We start from the raw sequence: 21,352 nt of genomic DNA, 5'->3' as shown, positions 1-21,352 counted from the left end.
TTATGGATCTTCATCATATGAGATATTAGTGCCTGAATGATCAGATTGTTGGTAAAAAAAACAGTTTGCTGTTAGAAAAGGTGTATATACTGTAAAATCATCTGAGTGGTATTCATGGTCCTTTTTCTACATCAAAATGACTTATTTAGGCAGCTCATGTACCCCTTTCGTAATAGTTATTTTTAAAATCTGTCTACAAGGGTTTTCCCTCTCATGTCCCCTAAGTTAAATGGAAATGAACGTCATGGATCTTCATCATATGAGATATGAGTGCCTGAATGATCAAATTGTTGGTATAAAAAACAGTTTGCTGTTAGCAGGCAAAATTCTTTTAATGTTGAACTTTTCTGTGTATATACAGTTAAATATCTGAGTTGTATTCATTGGCCTTTTTCTACATCAGAATGACTTATTTTGGCAGCTCATGTAGCCTTCTCGTAGTACATTTATTCTTAAAATGAGCAATAAGCTAATGAACTGCTTGATTCCATCCCAAAAAGTAATGCATAATTTATAGAATATACCACAATAAAGTGTTGTGATTGGTCAAGTCTGGCTCCATTCTCCCAGTTGCGTTCAGGAGCCTCTTGAAGGCGAACCGTCGATAGTAATAAGCCAAGACCAGCCAGGCAAATAAGGACACAGACTTACAGCAAGGGGTAGGTGCAAAGGTGACAAGTATTTTTATTTAAGACCAATCACAATAAAAAGTGTTCAAAAGTGCAGTGATCAAAATCTTCAATGAATTGCCAATAAATAAATAATACCATAAAGCCATGGTAAATGTGGAGGTTAAAAGTTATTAATAAATAATCCATAAAATTGAAGCTAAAATCACATGACAGGAATCTGTTCTTTAAAATAACGCACAGGGCCCTGTTGCGTTCTTCTAAAACCAATGTTTCCTCTGATTACTCCGCACGGGATCATGCAGCAGATGAGACACCCAACCGTCAGGCAGAGCAAATCTTATCACAAACCGGAAGTATAAAATGCCTTCTACATCTCCCATTATGTTGCTCTTTTGACAGTTGCCTTAAATTGTTGCATATGTTTATAAGAATAACCTACACCCACATCAAATATGAGAAATTGAAACACAACCTTTTGGCCTCCTCCTTCATGTCTCAGCTTTTCATAGCTGATTGTATGATTTTAATAGCTGTAACAGCACATTCTTCCATATGGGAACAACTCCTTATTGCAAGATGCAAAAGTCAAGAACTTATAACTCAAAAAACCCAATCCAAAAATTAAAATGTATATACAGTATGTTGGAGATTAGTATGGTATTCTTGTAGATTTGTGATTAATTGGATATTGTGCTTGTAAAGCACTACTGGAAAATGCGCTAGTGCATTAGATTTGAAATTAATCGGAAGTTACCTCTTGAGAATGTGAAAAATGGATCATTTATATGGGGTTTTTGTATCTTTTCAGCAGCGTTATTGAGTGAAGTGATCTCTTGAAATGCTGAGAACTATTAACTTTATGAATGTTCACATTGTTTCTTAACAGCTGCCTCTAAAAACCGTTCCTAATTTCCTTTCTATTCTCTGGCTCATGAGCATATATCGAGGATGGGGGAAATTTCAAATATAATGCTACTTTTTTGTTTCAGTTTTTCACTTTGGAGAACAGATTTATCTCTATGTAGTTTTTTTTTCTGAATTAATTTGACATTGTAGCAGTCAAATGCACAGAGGAGGGAAGAAAAGCACTTTTGATCACAAGATAGCTGTCCTAGTTTTCATCATTGATGCAAATTAGAATGCATAGACAAAAATTTTTTTTAACACGCTTCCCTTCTATAAATAATAGGTAACTAAGGAGAGCACGTTGCCACAGGAATAGAACAGCAATATAGCCAAAGAATTTAATTAGTAAAATTAATGCAGTGCAAGATTTTCTTCACTGTTGTACAGAAATACTGGTAGCGTGACAGAAACTGTAATCCCAAGATGATGACATCAATCTTTGTGCAGCTACTCTTGGTGATTGATGAGATTCTTTATGACAAACCTGAACAAAGGCTTCATACTCTGGTGGCAGTTAATTGTCAACCAGCCTGACTATTGAGTGGTGGTGGGGGGGGGGGGGGGGGTTAGTATTCTGGTTAGCAAGTGAAGATCAGATTTACACTCACTGGCCGAATTATTAGGAACAACTGCACTCATGCTCCTCTATGTAATTACCTAATCAGCCAATCATGTGGCAGCAGCACAATGCATACAATAAAGCAGATACAGGACAGGAGCTTCAGTTAAGGTTCACATCAAACACCAGAATGTAGAAAAATGTGATCTCGGTGATTTTGACAGTGAAATGATTACTGGTACCAGGTGGGCTGGTTTGAGTAAGTCTGTAACTGCAGATCTCCTATGATTTTCACACAGAACAGTTTCTAGCATGAAACAATTTTCTTATACATAGTCGAAAAAGTTTTCACTATCACTTTTGGAACTTGATCATAGTCCGTTACCCAAATTCCTATTGAGTAGCATGTTGGGATGCCTTCATCTAACAGAAGAGGTTAGGTGGACTAGGCAGGACATCATAAAGTGATTGTGTTGTTAAACAAATGTGGAGAGACTTTGCCTATCATAACTCAGGCCAAGAGATCTTGGCTGTGCACCTTCTTTTGTCATAACCTGCTTGTTACACCTCTACTCTCATCTCCTTTCAGACTAGTTTACATTGTTCTCTGCCTTGGGCCTTGCTATATGACATTAAAATATATCAGGATAGCAAACCAGAAGACCTGTCATCATGCCACACCTTTGGCATTGTCTAGTGGCCTCTATACAAAAGAGTTGTATTGTCATCTCATTTTTTGAATCTGCTTTTCCTGGGTGAGGGTCATGGTGGCAGCAGACCAAAGGAGTCAGCCCAGATTTCTCTGTCCCCAGCTATGGTTGCCAGCTGTTCTAATCCCTCCAGCATGTCCCAGGTCTGCTACCAGGAGTCCTCTTCATGGGACATGCCCCAAACTTCTCTAGGGCGATCTGCTCAGGGGGCATCCTTACAACATGCCCAAACCATCTCAACTGGCTCCTCTAAATCCAGTGCAGCAGCGACTCAACTCTAGGCTCTCCTAAATCTCTGAGCTTCTCACCCTATCACAGAGTGTCAGACTAGTCACGTTGTGAAGAAATCTTATTTCTGCTGCCTCTACTCAAGATCAACATCTTTCAGACATTACCGTAAGTGAAATCGGGGATATAGATTGACCGGTAAACCAAGGATTTTGTCTTTAGACTTTCCTCCTACTTCACAACCATGGACCAGTACAGTAATCCCTTGCTATATCGCGCTTCGACTTTCGCGGCTTCACTCTATCACAGATTTTATATGTAAGCATATTTAAATATATATCGCGGATTTTTTGCTGGTTCGCGGATTTCTGCAGACAATGGGTCTTTTAATTTCTGGTACATGCTTCCTCAGTTGGTTTGCCCAGTTGATTTCATACAAGGGACGCTATTGGCAGATGGCTGAGAAACTGCCCAACCAGAGCACGTATTACAAACTTCTCAAATATACTGTGAGCACGGGGGCTGTTCGCAACCCTAGAGGATACAGCCGCTCCTCAAAAAACACTGAAAGATTACCTTCACATTGCTCTCTTCTTTGCTGGGCTTAAATGTGGCTGCTTTGTCAAGCGATATGCTTCCTGCATGGTGCTTCGCATACTTAAAAGATCAAACAGCACGTATTAATTTTTGATTGTTTGCTTTCCTCCCTCTCTCTGTCTCTTGCTCTGACTTTCTCTGCGCCTGACGGAGGGGGTGTGAGCAAGGGGGCTGTTAGCACACCTAGACGATACGGACGCTCGTCTAAAAATGCTGAAAGATTACTTACACGTTGCTCCCTTCTGTGCAGCTGCTTCATGAAGCGACGTGCTTCCCCCACGGTGCTTCGCATATTTAAAAGCTCGAAGGGCACGTATTGATTTTTGATTGTTTGTTTTTCTTTGTCTCTCTCTCTCTCTTGACATTCTCTGCTCCTGACGCGCACTCCTTTGAAGAAGAAGATATGTTTGCATTCTTTTAATTGTGAGATAGAACTGTCATCTCCGTCTTGTCATGGAGCACAGTTTAAACTTTTGAAAAAGAGACAAATGTTTGTTTGCAGTGTTTGAATAAAGTTACTGTCTCTCTACAACCTCCTGTGTTTCTGTGCAAATCTGTGACCCAAGCATGACAGTATAAAAATAACCATATAAACATATGGTTTCTACTTCGTGGATTTTCACCTTTCACGGGGGGTTCTGGAACGCAACCCCCGTGATCGAGGAGGGATTACTCTACAGCACCCTCAGAAATAGCTGCCACAACTACAATCCACTGGTCAATCTCACATTCCCTTTTTCCATCACTTGTGAACAAGATCTTGAGATACTTGAACTCCTCCAGTATGGACGGATGTTTTTTCCTGACCTTGCTAGGGTAATACACTCTTTTCTGTTAGAGCTCCATGACCTCAGTCAGGGAAGGTGCTGATCTTCATCCCTGCCGATTCAGATTTGGCAGCAAAACGCTCGAGTGCATGGCAAAGGGAACAAGATCATCTGCATAAATCAACGATATTACCCCAAGAATCAACATCTGGATACCTCGCATCCTCAGCTGAGCTTTGATATCCTGCCCATGAACACCACAAACAGGAGTGGTGACAGGACACAGCCTTGATGGAGTACAGCACCCACAAGATTCAGTGAACGAATCTGACTTAACACCAAGAGTAGTTTGTTGACTCCTTATATAGACATTGCATTTGCATTTTTTAAAAGAGATCTAATTAAAAGATGTTATAGTGATAAACCTCAATATATTGAAATCTTACAGTTAGAAATACATTTGTTAAAATGGAGTTAAAACAGTTACTTATTCCATGTTCTCATCATAATAGTTGTGCAAGATGGCAGCACGGTGATGTAATTATTAGCACTGCTGTCTCTCATCTCAAGGAAGATGACAGGTGTTCTTGTTCTTCCTATTTACAGGCTTTTTTTTTAGATGGAGAGGTTCTCCCTCCCAAGTTTAAGAAAAATGTCTGGGTAAAGTTAATTAAAAACTCTGACTTAATGTGGAATAAGTGAGTTTCATTATGTTCATGAATGTGTTTAGTAACTAACTGGCCGCCAGTCTGGGATTAGTTCTACCTTCTTTGTGTCCGGTGCAAGTGTAATAGTTGTGTCTTCCAACAACCAAAAACTTGGGATTTAGCCGATTCAGAAAATAAATGGGTGGAAGGAAAGGACATGGCGAGGATATCTGCTGACCTTCCTCTTCCCCTTTCTGCCTCACAAAAGTGTCCTTTCACACATTGCACAGGTTGCAAAGAGTATTCTGTGAAACTATGTATTCAGAGAGATTCCATAACTCTGCCTGTCATCCTGACCTTTCCCCAATATGAAGGGCTGCCTCTGAGGAACGAGCTATACCAGCAAAGACGGCGTCAAGTCAGCTACAAAAGAGAAATTGCACAAGCAACCCAGAAATTTTGAGGGGCTTAGAATATCTTTGTGAATGTTATCACAACGGTATTCACATTAATTATTTTAGGGGAAAATAAACCTTATTTTCTTAAGATGGCATTTCTCATAGATAGATAGATAGATACAGTGGTGTGAAAAACTATTTGCCCCCTTCCTGATTTCTTATTCTTTTGCATGTTTGTCACACAAAATGTTTCTGATCATCAAACACATTTAACCATTAGTCAAATATAACACAAGTAAACACAAAATGCAGTTTGTAAATGGTGGTTTTTATTATTTAGGGAGAAAAAAAAATCCAAACCTACATAGCCCTGTGTGAAAAAGTAATTGCCCCCTGAACCTAATAACTGGTTGGGCCACCCTTAGCAGCAATAACTGCAATCAAGCATTTGCGATAACTTGCAATGAGTCTTTTACAGCGCTCTGGAGGAATTTTGGCCCACTCATCTTTGCAAAATTGTTGTAATTCAGCTTTATTTGAGGGTTTTCTAGCATGAACCGCCTTTTTAAGGTCATGCCATAGCATCTCAATTGGATTCAGGTCAGGACTTTGACTAGGCCACTCCAAAGTCTTCATTTTGTTTTTCTTCAGCCATTCAGAGGTGGATTTGCTGGTGTGTTTTGGGTCATTGTCCTGTTGCAGCACCCAAGATCGCTTCAGCTTGAGTTGACGAACAGATGGCCGGACATTCTCCTTCAGGATTTTTTGGTAGACAGTAGAATTCATGGTTCCATCTATCACAGCAAGCCTTCCAGGTCCTGAAGCAGCAAAACAACCTCAGACCATCACACTACCACCACCATATTTTACTGTTGGTATGATGTTCTTTTTCTGAAATGCTGTGTTCCTTTTACGCCAGATGTAACGGGACATTTGCCTTCCAAAAAGTTCAACTTTTGTCTCATCAGTCCACAAGGTATTTTCCCAAAAGTCTTGGCAATCATTGAGATGTTTCTTATCAAAATTGAGACGAGCCCTAATGTTCTTTTTGCTTAACAGTGGTTTGCGTCTTGGACATCTGCCATGCAGGCCGTTTTTGCCCAGTCTCTTTCTTATGGTGGAGTCGTGAACACTGACCTTAATTGAGGCAAGTGAGGCCTGCAGTTCTTTAGACGTTGTCCTGGGGTCTTTTGTGACCTCTCGGATGAGTCGTCTCTGCGCTCTTGGGGTAATTTTGGTCGGCCGGCCACTCCTGGGAAGGTTCACCACTGTTCCATGTTTTTGCCATTTGTGGATAATGGCTCTCACTGTGGTTCGCTGGAGTCCCAAAGCTTTAGAAATGGCTTTATAACCTTTACCAGACTGATAGATCTCAATTACTTCTGTTCTCATTTGTTCCTGAATTTCTTTGGATCTTGGCATGATGTCTAGCTTTTGAGGTGCTTTTGGTCTACTTCTCTGTGTCAGGCAGCTCCTATTTAAGTGATTTCTTGATTGAAACAGGTGTGGCAGTAATCAGGCCTGGGGGTGGCTACGGAAATTGAACTCAGGTGTGATACACCACAGTTAGGTTATTTTTTAACAAGGGGGCAATTACTTTTTCACACAGGGCCATGTAGGTTTGGATTTTTTTTCTCCCTAAATAATAAAAACCATCATTTAAAAACTGCATTTTGTGTTTACTTGTGTTATATTTGACTAATGGTTGAATGTGTTTGATGATCAGAAACATTTTGTGTGACAAACATGCAAAAGAATAAGAAATCAGGAAGGGGGCAAATAGTTTTTCACACCACTGTAGATGCTTTATTAATCCTAAGGAGAAATTCACACTATTTCACACTCCTAATAGATCAGACTCAAAATTCATACAAAGAATTATCTCTGGTGTATCAAACACTTTGTCATATTTCTAAAAATTACTACTGTCAATTCAATTCAAACCTTTTATTGTCATTGCGTATACAATGAAATTTGAGAGATGTGACTTCTGATCAATGCAGATCCAAACACACAGTTACAACAGCAATAAATAAATAGAAATGTAGATATAAAGTGTAATATCATTTGCATTCCTATTCGGAATTTAGAATGTTGAAATACACTGGATACAAGAATTTAACTCGTGTATAGCCCTTGTAGACACAAAAAAAAACTGTTTTTAAATCTATTAGTTCAATTTTTGAGTGACCTGTAACACCATCCAGAAGGCAGCAATTGAAATAAGTGATGACCAGGATGTGAGAAATCTTTCAAGATATTAGTAGCCCTCTTAAAGACAATAAGACCTGAAAGTGTCCTCGAATAAGGACAATGGACAGCCAATAATATTCTGTGTCACATTGATAACTCTCTGTAGAGCCTCCCTGTCTGCTGCTGAGCTTCCTGGACACCACATCATGATATACAGCAGGGGTCCTCAATCACGGTCCTGGAGGGCTGCAGTGGCTGCAGGTTTTTGCTCCTACACAATTGCTTAATAAGAAGCACTTATTGCTCAAGTAACACTTCTGCTTCACTTTAGTTGTCTCGCTCTTTAAGATTTTGAACCCTTATTGCTTATCTTTTAGTCTTAAACAGCTGTAGTCTTGGTTTTTAATGGCTCCTAATTAGCAGTAAGATGCAAATGATAAAAGAGACCAGCATTTCTCTATTTAGCTTATCATTTACACCTGTGTGTGTATTTATCATGCACTATTGGGTGAAGAGAAAAAAGTGAAGGACTGAAAATAACTCCTCCATTTTAACCTTCACATCATTTGGATGATGTCCTTAGATAGATAGATAGATAGATAGATAGATAGATAGATAGATAGATAGATAGATAGATAGATAGATAGATAGATAGATAGATAGATAGATATTTTATTAATCCCAAGGGGAAATTCACATACTCCAGCAGCAGCATACTAATAAAAAACAATATTAAATTAAAGAGTGATAACAATGCAGGTATACAGACAGACAATATCTTTGTATAATGTTAATGTTTACCCCCCCGGGTGGAATTGAAGAGTCGCATAGTGTGGGGGAGGAACGATCTCCTCAGTCTGTCAGTGGAGCAGGACAGTGACAGCAGTCTGTCGCTGAAGCTGCTCCTCTGTCTGGAGATGATACTGTTCAGTGGATGCAGTGGATTCTCCATGATTGACAGGAGTCTGCTCAGCACTCGTCACACTGCCTACAATAGAGCCTGCCTTCCTCACCAGTTTGTCCAGGCGTGAGGCGTCTCTCTTCTTTATGCTGCCTCCCCAGCACACCACCGCGTAGAAGAGGGTACTCACCACAACCGTCTGATAGAACATCTGCAGCATCTTATTGCAGATGTTGAAGAACGCCAGCCTTCTAAGGAAGTATAGTCGGCTCTGTCCTCTCTTGCACAGAGCATCAGTATTGGCAGTCCAGTCCAATTTATTATCCAGCTGCACTCCCGGGTATTTATAGGTCTGCACCCTCTGCACACAGTCACCTCTGATGATCACGGGGTCCATGAGGGGCCTGGGCCTCCTAAAACCCACCATCAGCTCCTTGGTTTTGCTGGTGTTCAGTTGTAGGTGGTTTGAGTCACACCATTTAACAAAGTCCTTGATTAGGTTCCTATACTCCTCCTCCTGCCCACTCCTGATGCAGCCCACGATAGCAGTGTCGTCAGCGAACTTTTGCACGTGGCAGGACTCCGAGTTGTATTGGAAGTCCAATGTATATAGGCTGAACAGGAACGGAGAAAGTAGTCCCCTGCGGCGCTCCTGTGTTGCTGACCACAATTTCAGACGTACAGTTCCAGAGACGCACATACTGAGGTCTGTCTTTAAGATAGTCCACGATCCATGCTATCAGGTATGAATCTACTCCCATCTCTGTCAGCTTGTCCCTGAGGAGCAGAGGTTGGATGGTGTTGAAGGCGCTAGAGAAGTCCAGAAACACAATTCTTACAGTAACACTGCCTCTGTCCAAGTGGGAGAGGGATCGGTGTAGCATGTAGATGATTAGGAAGGGGAAGAAAATCTAGGATATGAGAATTACCTGACATAGCAGACTTAAAACACTAATAAGCTATGAAATTAAATTATTGGCAACATTTGCTTTCTAATTAAGCATCCAGATTAGAACAAAAACCTGCAGCCACTGTGGCCCTCCAGGATTGTGATTGAGGACCCCTGATATACAGTATGCCAGCGCACTCTACTGGAAGAACGGTGGAAGGACCCCAGTAGTTTCTCCGCCAAGGTGTGTTTCTTGAGTACCCTCAGGAAGTGTAGTGTCTTGCTGAGCCTTCTTAACTACTGTGGTGGTGCTGGTGGTGGTGGCAGCAGTCCAGGAGGGATCCCCAGAGATCTGGAATCCTTCTTAACTACCGTGGTGGTGCTGGTGCTGCTGGTGGTGGTGGCAGCAGTCCAGGAGGGATCCTTAGAGATCTGGAATCCCAAGAATCTAAAGATGGGAGCCCTTTTCCACACAGACCTTATTAATAAAGATTGAGATCCGGTGTGTGCCCTTCCTCATGAAGTCAAGGATTAATGTTTTTGTGATGTTCAGTGTCAAATTCATAGAGCATTGTGTATAATTATCCATGTGGGCTTAATTAAATAAGTGGCTTGGAGGTCTTACAATCTTTCTCCTGGCTCATGTGCATGATTAGCAAAGTAGAATAATCAAGCACTGGAACTTCTGTATGTGACTACCTTCATCCTTTCAGGCAAGCTTAACTGTAATGCTAAATACGAGGCTGATTTCCCATACCTTAGGGAGGTCTGTAATGGTCAGTGTAATGCTGCTGAGAGTCCCATGAGGTGGATTTCTGCCAGCACCATTCTAATGTAATTACTTTACATGCTGTCTATATAGTCTTGCTGCTGATGCAATTTTTCTGGTCTTTTCTGAGATGTCATAAGCTTATGGTAAAGAATTTAATTGATAAGAAAAATGAAGAGTCAAAAATGGCACATCAAGCAATTTCCTTTTCTTTTTCTTTTTTATTTTATCCTTGAAAAGATCTTTCACCTAGTAGTTGACTAGTTTTATGTTTGCCCTGTTATCAGTTTTTTTTGCTTCTTGTGTCTTATTTGCTGTAATGTAACTTTATCCAAATTTTAAATAGTTTTTTGTTAATTATCATTTCAGTTATTACCAATAACTACAGAGCAAGGATCCATAAATCATAAATCAATTAAGAATAACAAGTACCTTTTCATAAGAGGGTATTGTATTTTCTCTACTGCACAAATCCATTCCTTCATTTTCTGAACTTGCTCAGTCTTCGGCAGAGTAGCCATGAGCCGAGTTTATTCCAGCAGCTTTAGAGTGCCGTCTGTCACTGGGTTCTTTCACACACACAATTACTCATACGAGGACCAATTCCACATCACCAGGTAATCTTAAACCAGCATGCTTTAGTGAGGTAGGATGAATCATTATGGACATGGGCAGAACATAAGAAACTTGACAAACGAGAGGTGACCATTCAGTCCATCAAGCCAGTTTGTTTAGATCATAGCTAAGCTGTCTCAATAACTCATCCAGATTTGTCTTAAAGGTTGTTAAGGTTTCTTCTTCAAAACAATTACCTGCAGTAGTGAGAAGGTGTTACTCATAGTACAACTGTGTTCTCTCTCTAAAATTGATAGGAAAAAAATCTACTACAGTATAACAAATTAATATCTGTGTGTATCCAGTCCCTCCAAGCAATCTGATTGGTCATGTTGGCTTTGGTGGGCTCAGTGGTATGGGGGACGACACAATACTTTTGGGGTGTGATTGATTTTAATTCTAAATTGGCCCAGAATGAGCATGCATATGGATGTGTGTAAGCACAGACCCCACATTAAAGTAGCCCGCAGTCCAAACTTGGTTCCTATCTTAGGTCCAATTCTACCTTGATAGGCTCTAGCCTATCATGTCTCTAAATTCAATTTAGAAAAGTGCATTTGAGAATATTTCCAACATTGGAACCAAAGAATTATACTCCAAGTAAAACAGAAGCAAAGTCAATCACATTTTATTATTCTTGTATAAGGCAAAATAGAAAGCAGAAGATTCATGTTAATCAAAAGATAAATCGGAGAAGATGGGCACTTATACTCACTAGCGAGCTGTATTACATCTTTCCCTAATGTCATTGCCTTACTTGCTATTAATGGTCCTATTACTGTAGTCCGCTTCTGTACCTGGCTCTTCATTTATATGTCTGCTCTGAACTGAGATTGACCTTCTGAGTATCACCCAAAGCATTGCTAGACCTCGAAATAAGATGACTTCACGTTCTTTGAGAACCACAGTCTTCATATTCCACATTTACAACATTTTCTTTGACTGGAAGGGCTTGCTTATCAGGTGCCTGATTACAATTGCAATAGTATAATTCTCACTTTGGGAATATCTTTGTCTTTTACAGCAGACTATATAAAAAGAACTGTGGAGCTCTGTGAGGTATTGAGGTTTTATGGAGTGATTGAATTTTTATTTAAGTATCTTTCATAATATAATAGTAAGGGAATAGGGTGCAGGATCAGGCCTGTAAGCCTGTTAGCTCAATAGATTTAATACTTTTATTTTGTGGCTTATGAAAAATATATTTAAACTCCACATTTACAGGTTTGTGTACCTGTAAGTAAAACTGCTGTTTCCTGCATTTGCACAACCCTTGTGTAAAGCAAAAAAAAAAAAAAAACCAAACCCAATGATATCCAGTATTCTTGATAAATTCTCATTTTATGATGTGATTCCCACCAGTTTGTTTTTAACTTTTTCTATTAATAATAATAATAATACATTTTATTTAATAGGCGCCTTTCTTATCACTCAAGGTCACCTTGCAATAAAGTTAAACAATAATTAATAAAATAAAAACAAGAAAATGATAAATCACAAAGCAATAATTAGTAGATAGATAGATAGATAGATAGATAGATAGATACTTTATTAATCCCAATGGGAAATTCACAACAAACAAATATGACAGGCAGTAAGAGTGTAGAATTCACAATTGATATGCCAGCTTGAAAAGATAAGTTTTGAGGGCAGTTTTAAACTGTGCTATTGAATCAAGTTGACGAATATGAGAGGGAAGAGAATTCCAGAGTTGAGGAGCACTGAGAGACGCTCGAGCTCCCATAGAACTGAGTTTGATGTGTGGTACAGAAAGTCGAGCTACAGATGAAGATCTGAGTGAGCGAGAGGGAGTGTAAATCTGGAGGAGATCAGTGAGGTAGGGAGGAGCAAGGTTGTGGAGAGCTTTAAATGTTAAGAGCAGTATTTTATATTATATTCTGTAGTTAACAGGGAGCCAGTGAAGTTGAGAGAGAATAGGTGTAATGTGTTCAGTGGATTTATAACAGGTTATTATCCTGGCAGCAGAATTTTGAATAAGCTGTAAACGATGAATACGTTTTTGTGGAATGCCAGATAGAATAGTGTTACAGTAATCTATACGTGAGGTGACTAGGGCATTGACCAATACTTAAGTATTATGCTGGGTGAGAACAGAGCGAAGTCTAGAAATGTTTCGGAGATGGAAGAAGGCAGTCCGAGAAATGGTACTTATATGGTGTCGCAGTAGACGTCTTTGTCCACCTCTTGAACCCTCAGGTACCACTCTGAACACCAGGTGTAAGTACAATAACTATTTATTTTACTATTGTACAGTGCACAAAGCACCCTCCACTCTACACTCATATAAACAATTCTCTCGCAATAATACAATACTCCTCCTCGCCCAGACACTTAGCCCTCCTACCTCCCACCTCAGCTCAGCGTCTGGGCTTTCCCACAGTCCTTTTATACACCCTGACCCGGAGGTGTTCCTGTCCAACAGTCCACAGTTCCTTATTCCTTCTGGGTCAGGGTAAACAGTCCTTTTCCTCAACCCTGGAGCACGTCGTTTCTTCCTGTCACGTGATGATGACGTACCCCCCGGGTTATAGGGCACATAAGAGCCCACGAGCCCCCCTACAGCGACGCCTGGTGGCCCCCAAGGTATCCAGCAGGACTGTGTGTAGAAACTACATAGTCCATGAGGCCCTGCTGGAACTCGGGGCACGTCCACGCTGTTGGGAGAGCTCCTCCTGGGGGTGAGGGCCGGAATGGGAAACCGGCAATCCACCACAATGGAAAGAAAAAGAAAGAGTACTGTCAAGAATAACGCCCAGGCTCTTAACTTGGGAAGAAGTGTTTGTGTTAATATTGTTGATTAAAATAGAAGAATGGTTAACCTTAGCAAGTCAGTTTTATTGCTGTTTAGTTGGAGAAAATTGTGAGTCATCCATGTCTTTATGTCTTGGAGGGAAAACAGAAGTGGATTTAGTGGATAGATATAGTTGTGTGTCATCAGCATAGCAATGAAACCTAATACCATGGTGCCGGAAGATATTACGTATTGGGAAGATATAAATAACAAAAAGAAGCGGCCCCAAAACAGAACCCTGCGGAACTCCCTGAGTAACGACTGCGTTCTCAGATGTAAAGCCCTTAATTTGAACAAATTGCTTCCTATCAGTGAGGTAGGAAGAAAACCACTGAAGGACAAGGCCACAGACTCCAAAACTAGCTAGACGTTTCAAAAGTATCTGGTGAGATATGGTGTCAAATGCAGAGCTGAGGTCAAGAAGCACAAGAATTGATATTACATTAGACAAAACATTGTTTCAAAAGTTTTGATTCCTGAAAAGTGTTTGGTGATTATAATACGCTAAAGACAAGTGTGATTTCAGAATGACTGTATCATGTAAGAATTTGAAGAAACGTGAAGTTAACCTTTAATGAATGTAGTGTGTTTAATGATGGTGGCACAGTCAGTGCATTAGTTCAACTGAGCTAAAAATGTTTAGCTGCTGATTTTCATTTGTACTTGGTATCTAATGCTTCTCGTTTTAGTGTCCAACAATCCGGCTCGCAGGATCCTCATTGTTGAGGACCCGAGTGGCTGGATCAGTCCAAGGGGACGCTCACGTAACACCTGGCTGCGGTAGATAGAGGGTCATTTCCGAAGGGTGGGACTGGACTGCATGTCTGCCTTGAGGGGTTGCTAACCAGGATCCCGAGCTGTTTTTCAGTGTGGTGGGTGCAGCAACGCAAATGTACCAGTGCATGCTCCCCAACCTGACTTGACCTGTCCAACAGTAGTCAGCCAGCATTGATGAATTCCACTTGCACTGATTTCATTTTTCCCTTGCAGTGTCCGTTTTGGTCATTTACTGCACCAGGATTAGCACAGAAGATATCCAGGTGTCAATGCAGAAAGTGAATCTTGAGTGTCATGTTTGACATTTATGGTTTTGTTTGTTTGAAGCATGTTGTCAAACAGCTGGATGTAGTTTGGTGTTCTGAAGTTACTCACAAAATTCTCAACAACATTCTTGCATGCATTTTATGCGATTTCCTCCTGCCCCACTAGCAGATCTTTGAACTGCTGCTCATTGATGACGTGTCTGATTTATGGATCAACAAAAAAATGCCTTCCTTAATCATGCTGTCAGTTACTTGTGGGAACACTAGTCTCAAATATTGAAATTAGAACAATCTAGATGAGAACAGGCCATTCAGCCCAACAAAGCTTGCCAGTCCTATCCACTTAATTCTTCCAGAAAAACATCAAATCGAGTTTTTAATGTCCCTAAAGCCTTACTGTCTACCATTCTACTTGGTAGCTTATTCCAAATGTCTATTGTTCTTTGTGTAAAGAAAAACTTCTTAATGTTTGTGCAGAATTTCCAACTGTGTCCCCGTGTTCTTGATGAACTCATTTTAAAATAACAGTCTCGATCCACTGGACTAATTCCCTTCATAATTTTAAACACTTCAGTCAGGTCTCTGCTTAATCATCTTTTGCTTAAATACTTCACCTTCCTTCACTATAGTCTTTATCAGTCCAAGTTTTATATGAAGAAGAGGAAAAATATCTTTGTTGGGTCGACAAGTGGTTCATGTGCCTCACTTTTCTGTCTTGGAGCCAAATGCTTATGGAACGGCCAGTTCTGTTTAATATAATGAGATGGTTTAGCATGACTGTCCCATTTGCAAGTGAAACAGCAGTATTTGGTATATCCAAGTGGCATTTTTAGTAGCAGTGCCAATACTTTTAACCCCAGATGTTCCAGTTGTGGTTCTTGTGGAATATGCATCTTATGTATGTTACAAGAGAAACTCACAAAATTAGGCTATTATAATAAAACAGTATGTTATAGAAAAATTTAAAGGTGGTTTTTGTGATCAGCTGGCTGAAATCCTAAAATATTCCCAAAAGTGTTCAGAAATCTTTGCTGTCCAGTGTTATATGGTCTATAGTAACACATTCCTTCGACTGCTTGATTATTTGAAGAAACAAAACATTGAGGAAACCTCTTATAGTTTATGATCCCCATTTGAAATGGACATTCTTATTTCTAAGGAAAAATGACAATAGTTGGAGGAATGTCCATTCCTTTCGAACTTGGCACATGCGAAATTATTGCTGATGCTAATTGGCATCCATTTTTAGGTTAATGCAGTTCCTGCTAATACAATTACATTAATATTATTAAAGCACTATTTTTATCCTTTACTTCATCCTATTTGACTGTCAGTCTTCACTTTGAACCACTTAAAATGTATGTATTCAGTTTTAAATGGAAATGATCATAATCTCATGCAAATAATCCAGAGCTTTAACCTTTAACTCAAAAAGAAACACTGATAATTTATTTATTTAAAATTCTATTTTCATAGAGACAGATGAAGTCACTCATGTTTCTCAGCATGCTACTGTTTTGACATTCCCAAAAGCGACATTTACTCTTGGCATGGTCCCAACAGCTTTGGTTTTCATTTATGTTCAAAATTAATTATAACGGAAATGGTGGTGGAATTAGAGAAAATGGAGTACTTGGCACCAAGCGTCATGGCCCAGGTTCAGGTTTACTGGGATGTGTACATAGTGTTAATTAAGTGCCTTGAACATGGTGTTATAAATAAAATGCGTTATTATTAATTAGATTTTGCTTTAGAACTTGTTTTGTGGATCACTTTTCATAAAAACTATACACTTTATATACCTTTTTTCTATAGTGAATACCACTGAAAGGCATTTCACAAGATCATGGCTATGTTACAGTTGTTTGCATATATTTTATACCCTTCAAGTCCAAGTAGGTTAATTGACATGCTCAGCCAACATTCATCTGACTTGCAGTCGAACTGCTTAACCACTAGACCACACGGCCTAACTAAGTAATACCGCAAAGCAGCATGGTTTTTAAGAGTCCCAGCATATTATAAACACTAAGCTGTAAAAGCTATGAGTGAGACTAAGATACTCTCTGTGACAATGTGATATATTGATTGGGCTGCTTTATAAATAAAAGGAAAAATATGTAGGAATAGAAGCTGCACCCAAGAGCCTCTATGCCCGGTCACTGTTTAGGGAGTGGATGTAGAGGTGGTGCACTGCTGCAAGTACTTGGGAGTCCTCATCAATGACAGGTTGGACTGGTCTTGGGGAGCAGGGGAACTATATGAGAAAGGGCAGAGCAGGCTCTTTTTCTTTAGGAGACTGTATTCCTTTAATGTGGGTAGTGACATCCTTCACTTCTTCTGTAACTCTGTGATGGTCAGTGTGATTTTCTACACTGTGGTGTGCTGGTCTGGTAACAACACTTCAAGAGAGGCCCACTGAATCAACAAGCTAATTAAAAGAGCAAGCTCAATTATGGGATGCTGTCTGGACCCCCAGGAGTTTGTAGAGGGAACAGAGAATTAAAACAAATCTGAGTTCCATTATGAACAATGCTGCACATCCTCTCTATGACACACTGACACTGAGGACTTTCAGTCAACACATTTTTCAATGAATTTGTGTTTATGTATTTAAATAGCTTCTGTAAAAAAGCCATATTTCCTTCTCTATCTATCTATCTATCTATCTATCTATCTATCTATCTATCTATCTATCTATCTATCTATCTATCTATCTATCTATCTATCTATCTATCTATCTATCTATCTATCTATCTATCTATCTATCTATCTTATAGTGCCTTATCTATCTATTGACTGATTGTAGTACAGCTTTCTCGGTCCTTCTGTCCAGGCAGCATATGGCACAAGGCAGGAACAGGCCAGTTTAGAGTCACCCGTTAACCTTACTTGCATGTGTTTGGTAATGTGGGAGGAAAATCCAGAAAGACACAAGTAGAACATGCAAACCACATATGGATAGTGACTGGGCACAGGATTCAAACATAGGACAGCTCTATCTGCTTTTCCACTGTTTTGCCAAAATAAAAAAATAAAATAAAGAAGAGCTGTGTTTGGTTTCACCTGCAGCAAGTTTACCTGTCTATGTGTGTGGCTATTCATGCAAGAACAGATGTGCTGTCAGTATCGTAAGGGCAACTGTTCATCTTTAATCCTTTCTCAGGTAAATTTTTTTTAATGTACTGTGTGTAGTGTTGCGTGACTCGTTTTATTGATTTATGTATGATGTTTTCAGTCATCCAGGGTCAGTGGAAGGTTGTGGTCCCTATGCTGCAGCTGAAAGCCATCACTTCACAGAAGATCAAGTGAAACTGTAGAGTGATGACTTTTATCTACAAAGCACAGCTTTTGCTAGTGTATAATGTGTACTGCATTGTTTCCTTAGTGTAACTGTCCTTTAGCAGTTGAGCAGACACTGTATGGTTCCCCATGTTCCTTAACCAGTAAATCTAGAAATAAGTTTTCTCTTAAAATGCTGAATTTTACCATAGAAAAATAAGTTTTTCAATCTTGTAGAGTCTACATAATCTACATTGTAGATTATATATGTCTTGAAATTGGTGAGGAAGATTTGATTGACCTCTATGATCATAAACAGATTTAAAATACATACACTAGTGGATTATTAATTGAGCTAAAACTGAAGGTTTCAAGTAGCTAAAATGTTTTTCTTTCTGTTTGTAGCCATGATAGAACAATGCAAGATATTGTCTACAAACTTGTGCCTGGACTTCAAGAAGGTAACGACACCAAAACATTATATTGATGCAAAGCATGTGTTAAACATTCTTATCTAAAATATATTGCATGCATTAGACTTAATCTGTTGGCAGATATGGAAAATGACCTACATTAGATATATTTATACTGATTTTGAATACAAAATTACCACAAATGGCATACAAATAAAAACATGTCAGTAATTTAAATAATACCACAATAGAAATGTCAATACTGTTGTGAAATACACAGCAAAAAATAGTGTACTGTAATTCATATCTGAATAAGAATTTAAAATGTACAATTTTCATTCCTTAGCTACTCGAGTTCTATTTCTAGTAATGAACATCGAAGACTCTGTTTAGGGGAGTGAGTGTATATGAATGTGCGTATGGTGTATATATATATATGTGTATATGTATGTGTATATATATATGTGTGTGTGTGTGTATATGTATATGTATGTGTATATATATATATATATATATATATATATATGTGTGTGTGTGTGTATATGTATGTATATATATATGTTTGTATGTCTGTGTGTGTGTATATATATATATATATATATATATATATATATATATATATATATATATATATACTGTACACATATGTATGTATGTATGTATGTATGATATGAGTGTATGTATATGTGTGTTTTGTTTATATGCATATATATATATATATATATATATATATATATATATATATATATATACACACACACACATAAAATGCCTTCAGAAAGCATTCTGACCCTTTCAGTTTTTTCACATTTTCCCATGTTGCAACCTTTTCCCTCCTCAAACAACATTCAGTACCCCAGAATTTTAGGAGTTTCTGCAAAGTTATTAAAAATAAAAAACTGAAATATCCCGTTGACACAAGTATTCAGATGCTTTGCTGTGACACGTGAAATTTGACTCCGATTCATCCCATTCTATTGCTCATCGGCTTGTTTGGAGTCCACCTGTGGTTAATTCCATTGATGGCACATGATTAGGAAAGACACACTATAGAAGGTCCCACAGCTGAGCAAAAACTAAATCATGTGGTTAAAGGAGCAGAGCTTAGAGACAGGATTGTGTCAAGGCGTAGATCTGGAGAAGGCTATAAAAAATGTCTAAGTATTGAATGTTTCCAAGGGCACAGTGGCATCCATAATTCTTTCGTGAGTGAAGTTTCGAGCAGCCGCAACTCTTCGTAGAGCTGGCTGCCTGGCTAAACTGAGCAATTCGGGTAGAGGCCCTTGGAAACAGAGATGACATACAGTGCATCCGGAAAGTATTCACAGCGCATCACTTTTTCCACATTTTGTTATGTTACAGCCTTATTCCAAAATTTATTAAATTCATTTTTTTCCTCAGAATTCTACACACAACATCCCATAATGACAACGTGAAAAAAGTTTACTTGAGATTTTTGCAAATTTATTAAAAATAAAAAAACTGAGAAAGCACATGTACATAAGTATTCACAGCCTTTGCCATGAAGCTCCAAATTGAGCTCAGGTGCATCCTGTTTCCCCTGATCATCCTTGAGATGTTTCTGTAGCTTCATTGGAGTCCATCTGTGGTAAATTCAGTTGATTGGACATGATTTGGAAAGGCACACACCTGTCTATATAAGGTCCCACAGTTGACAGTTCATGTCAGAGCACAAACCAAGCATGAAGTCAAAGGAATTGTCTGTAGACCTCTGAGACAGGATTGTCTCGAGGCACAAATCTGGGGAAGGTTACAGAAAAATTTCTGCTGCTTTGAAGGTCCCAATGAGCACAGTGGCCTCCGTCATCTGTAAGTGGAAGAAGTTTGAAACCACCAGGACTCTTCCTAGAGCTGGCCGGCCATCTAAACTGAGCGATCGGGGGAGAAGGGCCTTAGTCAGGGAGGTGACCAAGAACCCGATGGTCACTCTGTCAGAGCTCCAGAGGTCCTCTGTGGAGAGAGGAGAACGTTCCAGAAGGACAACCATCTCTGCAGCAATCCACCAATCAGGCCTGTATGGTAGAGTGGCCAGATGGAAGCCACTCCTTAGTAAAAGGCACATGGCAGCCCGCCTGGAGTTTGCCAAAAGGCACCAGAAGGACTCTCAGACCATGAGAAAGAAAATTCTCTGGTCTGTTGAGACAAAGATTGAACTCTTTGGTGTGAATGTCAGGCGTCACGTTTGGAGGAAACCAGGCACTGCTTATCACCAGGCCAATACCATCCCTACAGTGAAGCATGGTGGTGGCAGCATCATGCTGTGGGGATGTTTTTCAGCGGCAGGAACTGGGAGACTAGTCAGGATAAAGGGAAAGATGACTGCAGCAATGTACAGAGACATCCTGGATGAAAACCTGCTCCAGAGCGCTCTTGACCTCAGACTGGGGAGATGGTTCATCTTTCAGCAGGACAACGACCCTAAGCACACAGCCAAGATATCAAAGGAGTGGCTTCAGGACAACTGTGAATGTCCTTGAGTGGCCCAGCCAGAGTCCAGACTTGAATCCGACGCTTCCCATCCAACCTGATGGAGTTTGAGAGGTGCTGCAAAGAGGAATGGGCGAAACTGGTCAAGGATAGGTGTGCCAAGCTTGTGGCATCATATTCAACAAGACTTGAGGCTGGAATTGCTGCCAAAGGTGCATCGACAAAGTATTGAGCAAAGGCTGTGCATACTTATGTACATGTGATTTCTCAGTTTTTTTATTTTTAATAAATTTGCAAAAACCTCAAGTAAACTTTTTTCACGTTGTCATTATGGGGTGTTGTGTGTAGAATTTTGAGGAAAAAATGAATTTAATCCATTTTGGAATAAGGCTGTAACATAATAAAATGTGGAAAAAGTGATGCGCTGTGAATACTTTCCGGATGCACTGTAGAACAAGCTGGTTACTCTGGCTAAGCTCCAGAGAACTGCAGATGGGGGAACTTCCTGAAGGACAGCCACCATTGCAACACTCCATTAATCTG

The 21,352-nt window shown here is 39.6% G+C and overlaps 1 protein-coding gene across 1 annotated transcript in view; it reads left to right on the top strand.

Moving 5' to 3' along the window:
- Window positions 1-21,352, top strand: part of LOC114654937 (polycomb group RING finger protein 3) — a 333,228-nt gene that overhangs the window by 221,647 nt on the left and 90,229 nt on the right. The window contains exon 5 of the mRNA XM_028805809.2: window positions 18,354-18,409. Within this exon, the coding sequence (XP_028661642.1) occupies window positions 18,354-18,409 (56 nt within the window). The remainder of the gene's footprint in view (window positions 1-18,353; window positions 18,410-21,352) is intronic.

The sequence above is a fragment of the Erpetoichthys calabaricus genome, chromosome 7, assembly GCF_900747795.2.
Source record: "Erpetoichthys calabaricus chromosome 7, fErpCal1.3, whole genome shotgun sequence".
NCBI lineage: Eukaryota > Metazoa > Chordata > Cladistia > Polypteriformes > Polypteridae > Erpetoichthys > Erpetoichthys calabaricus.
Note: the sequence above shows the minus strand (reverse complement) of the source record. Positions and strands in the feature narration are given on the sequence as shown.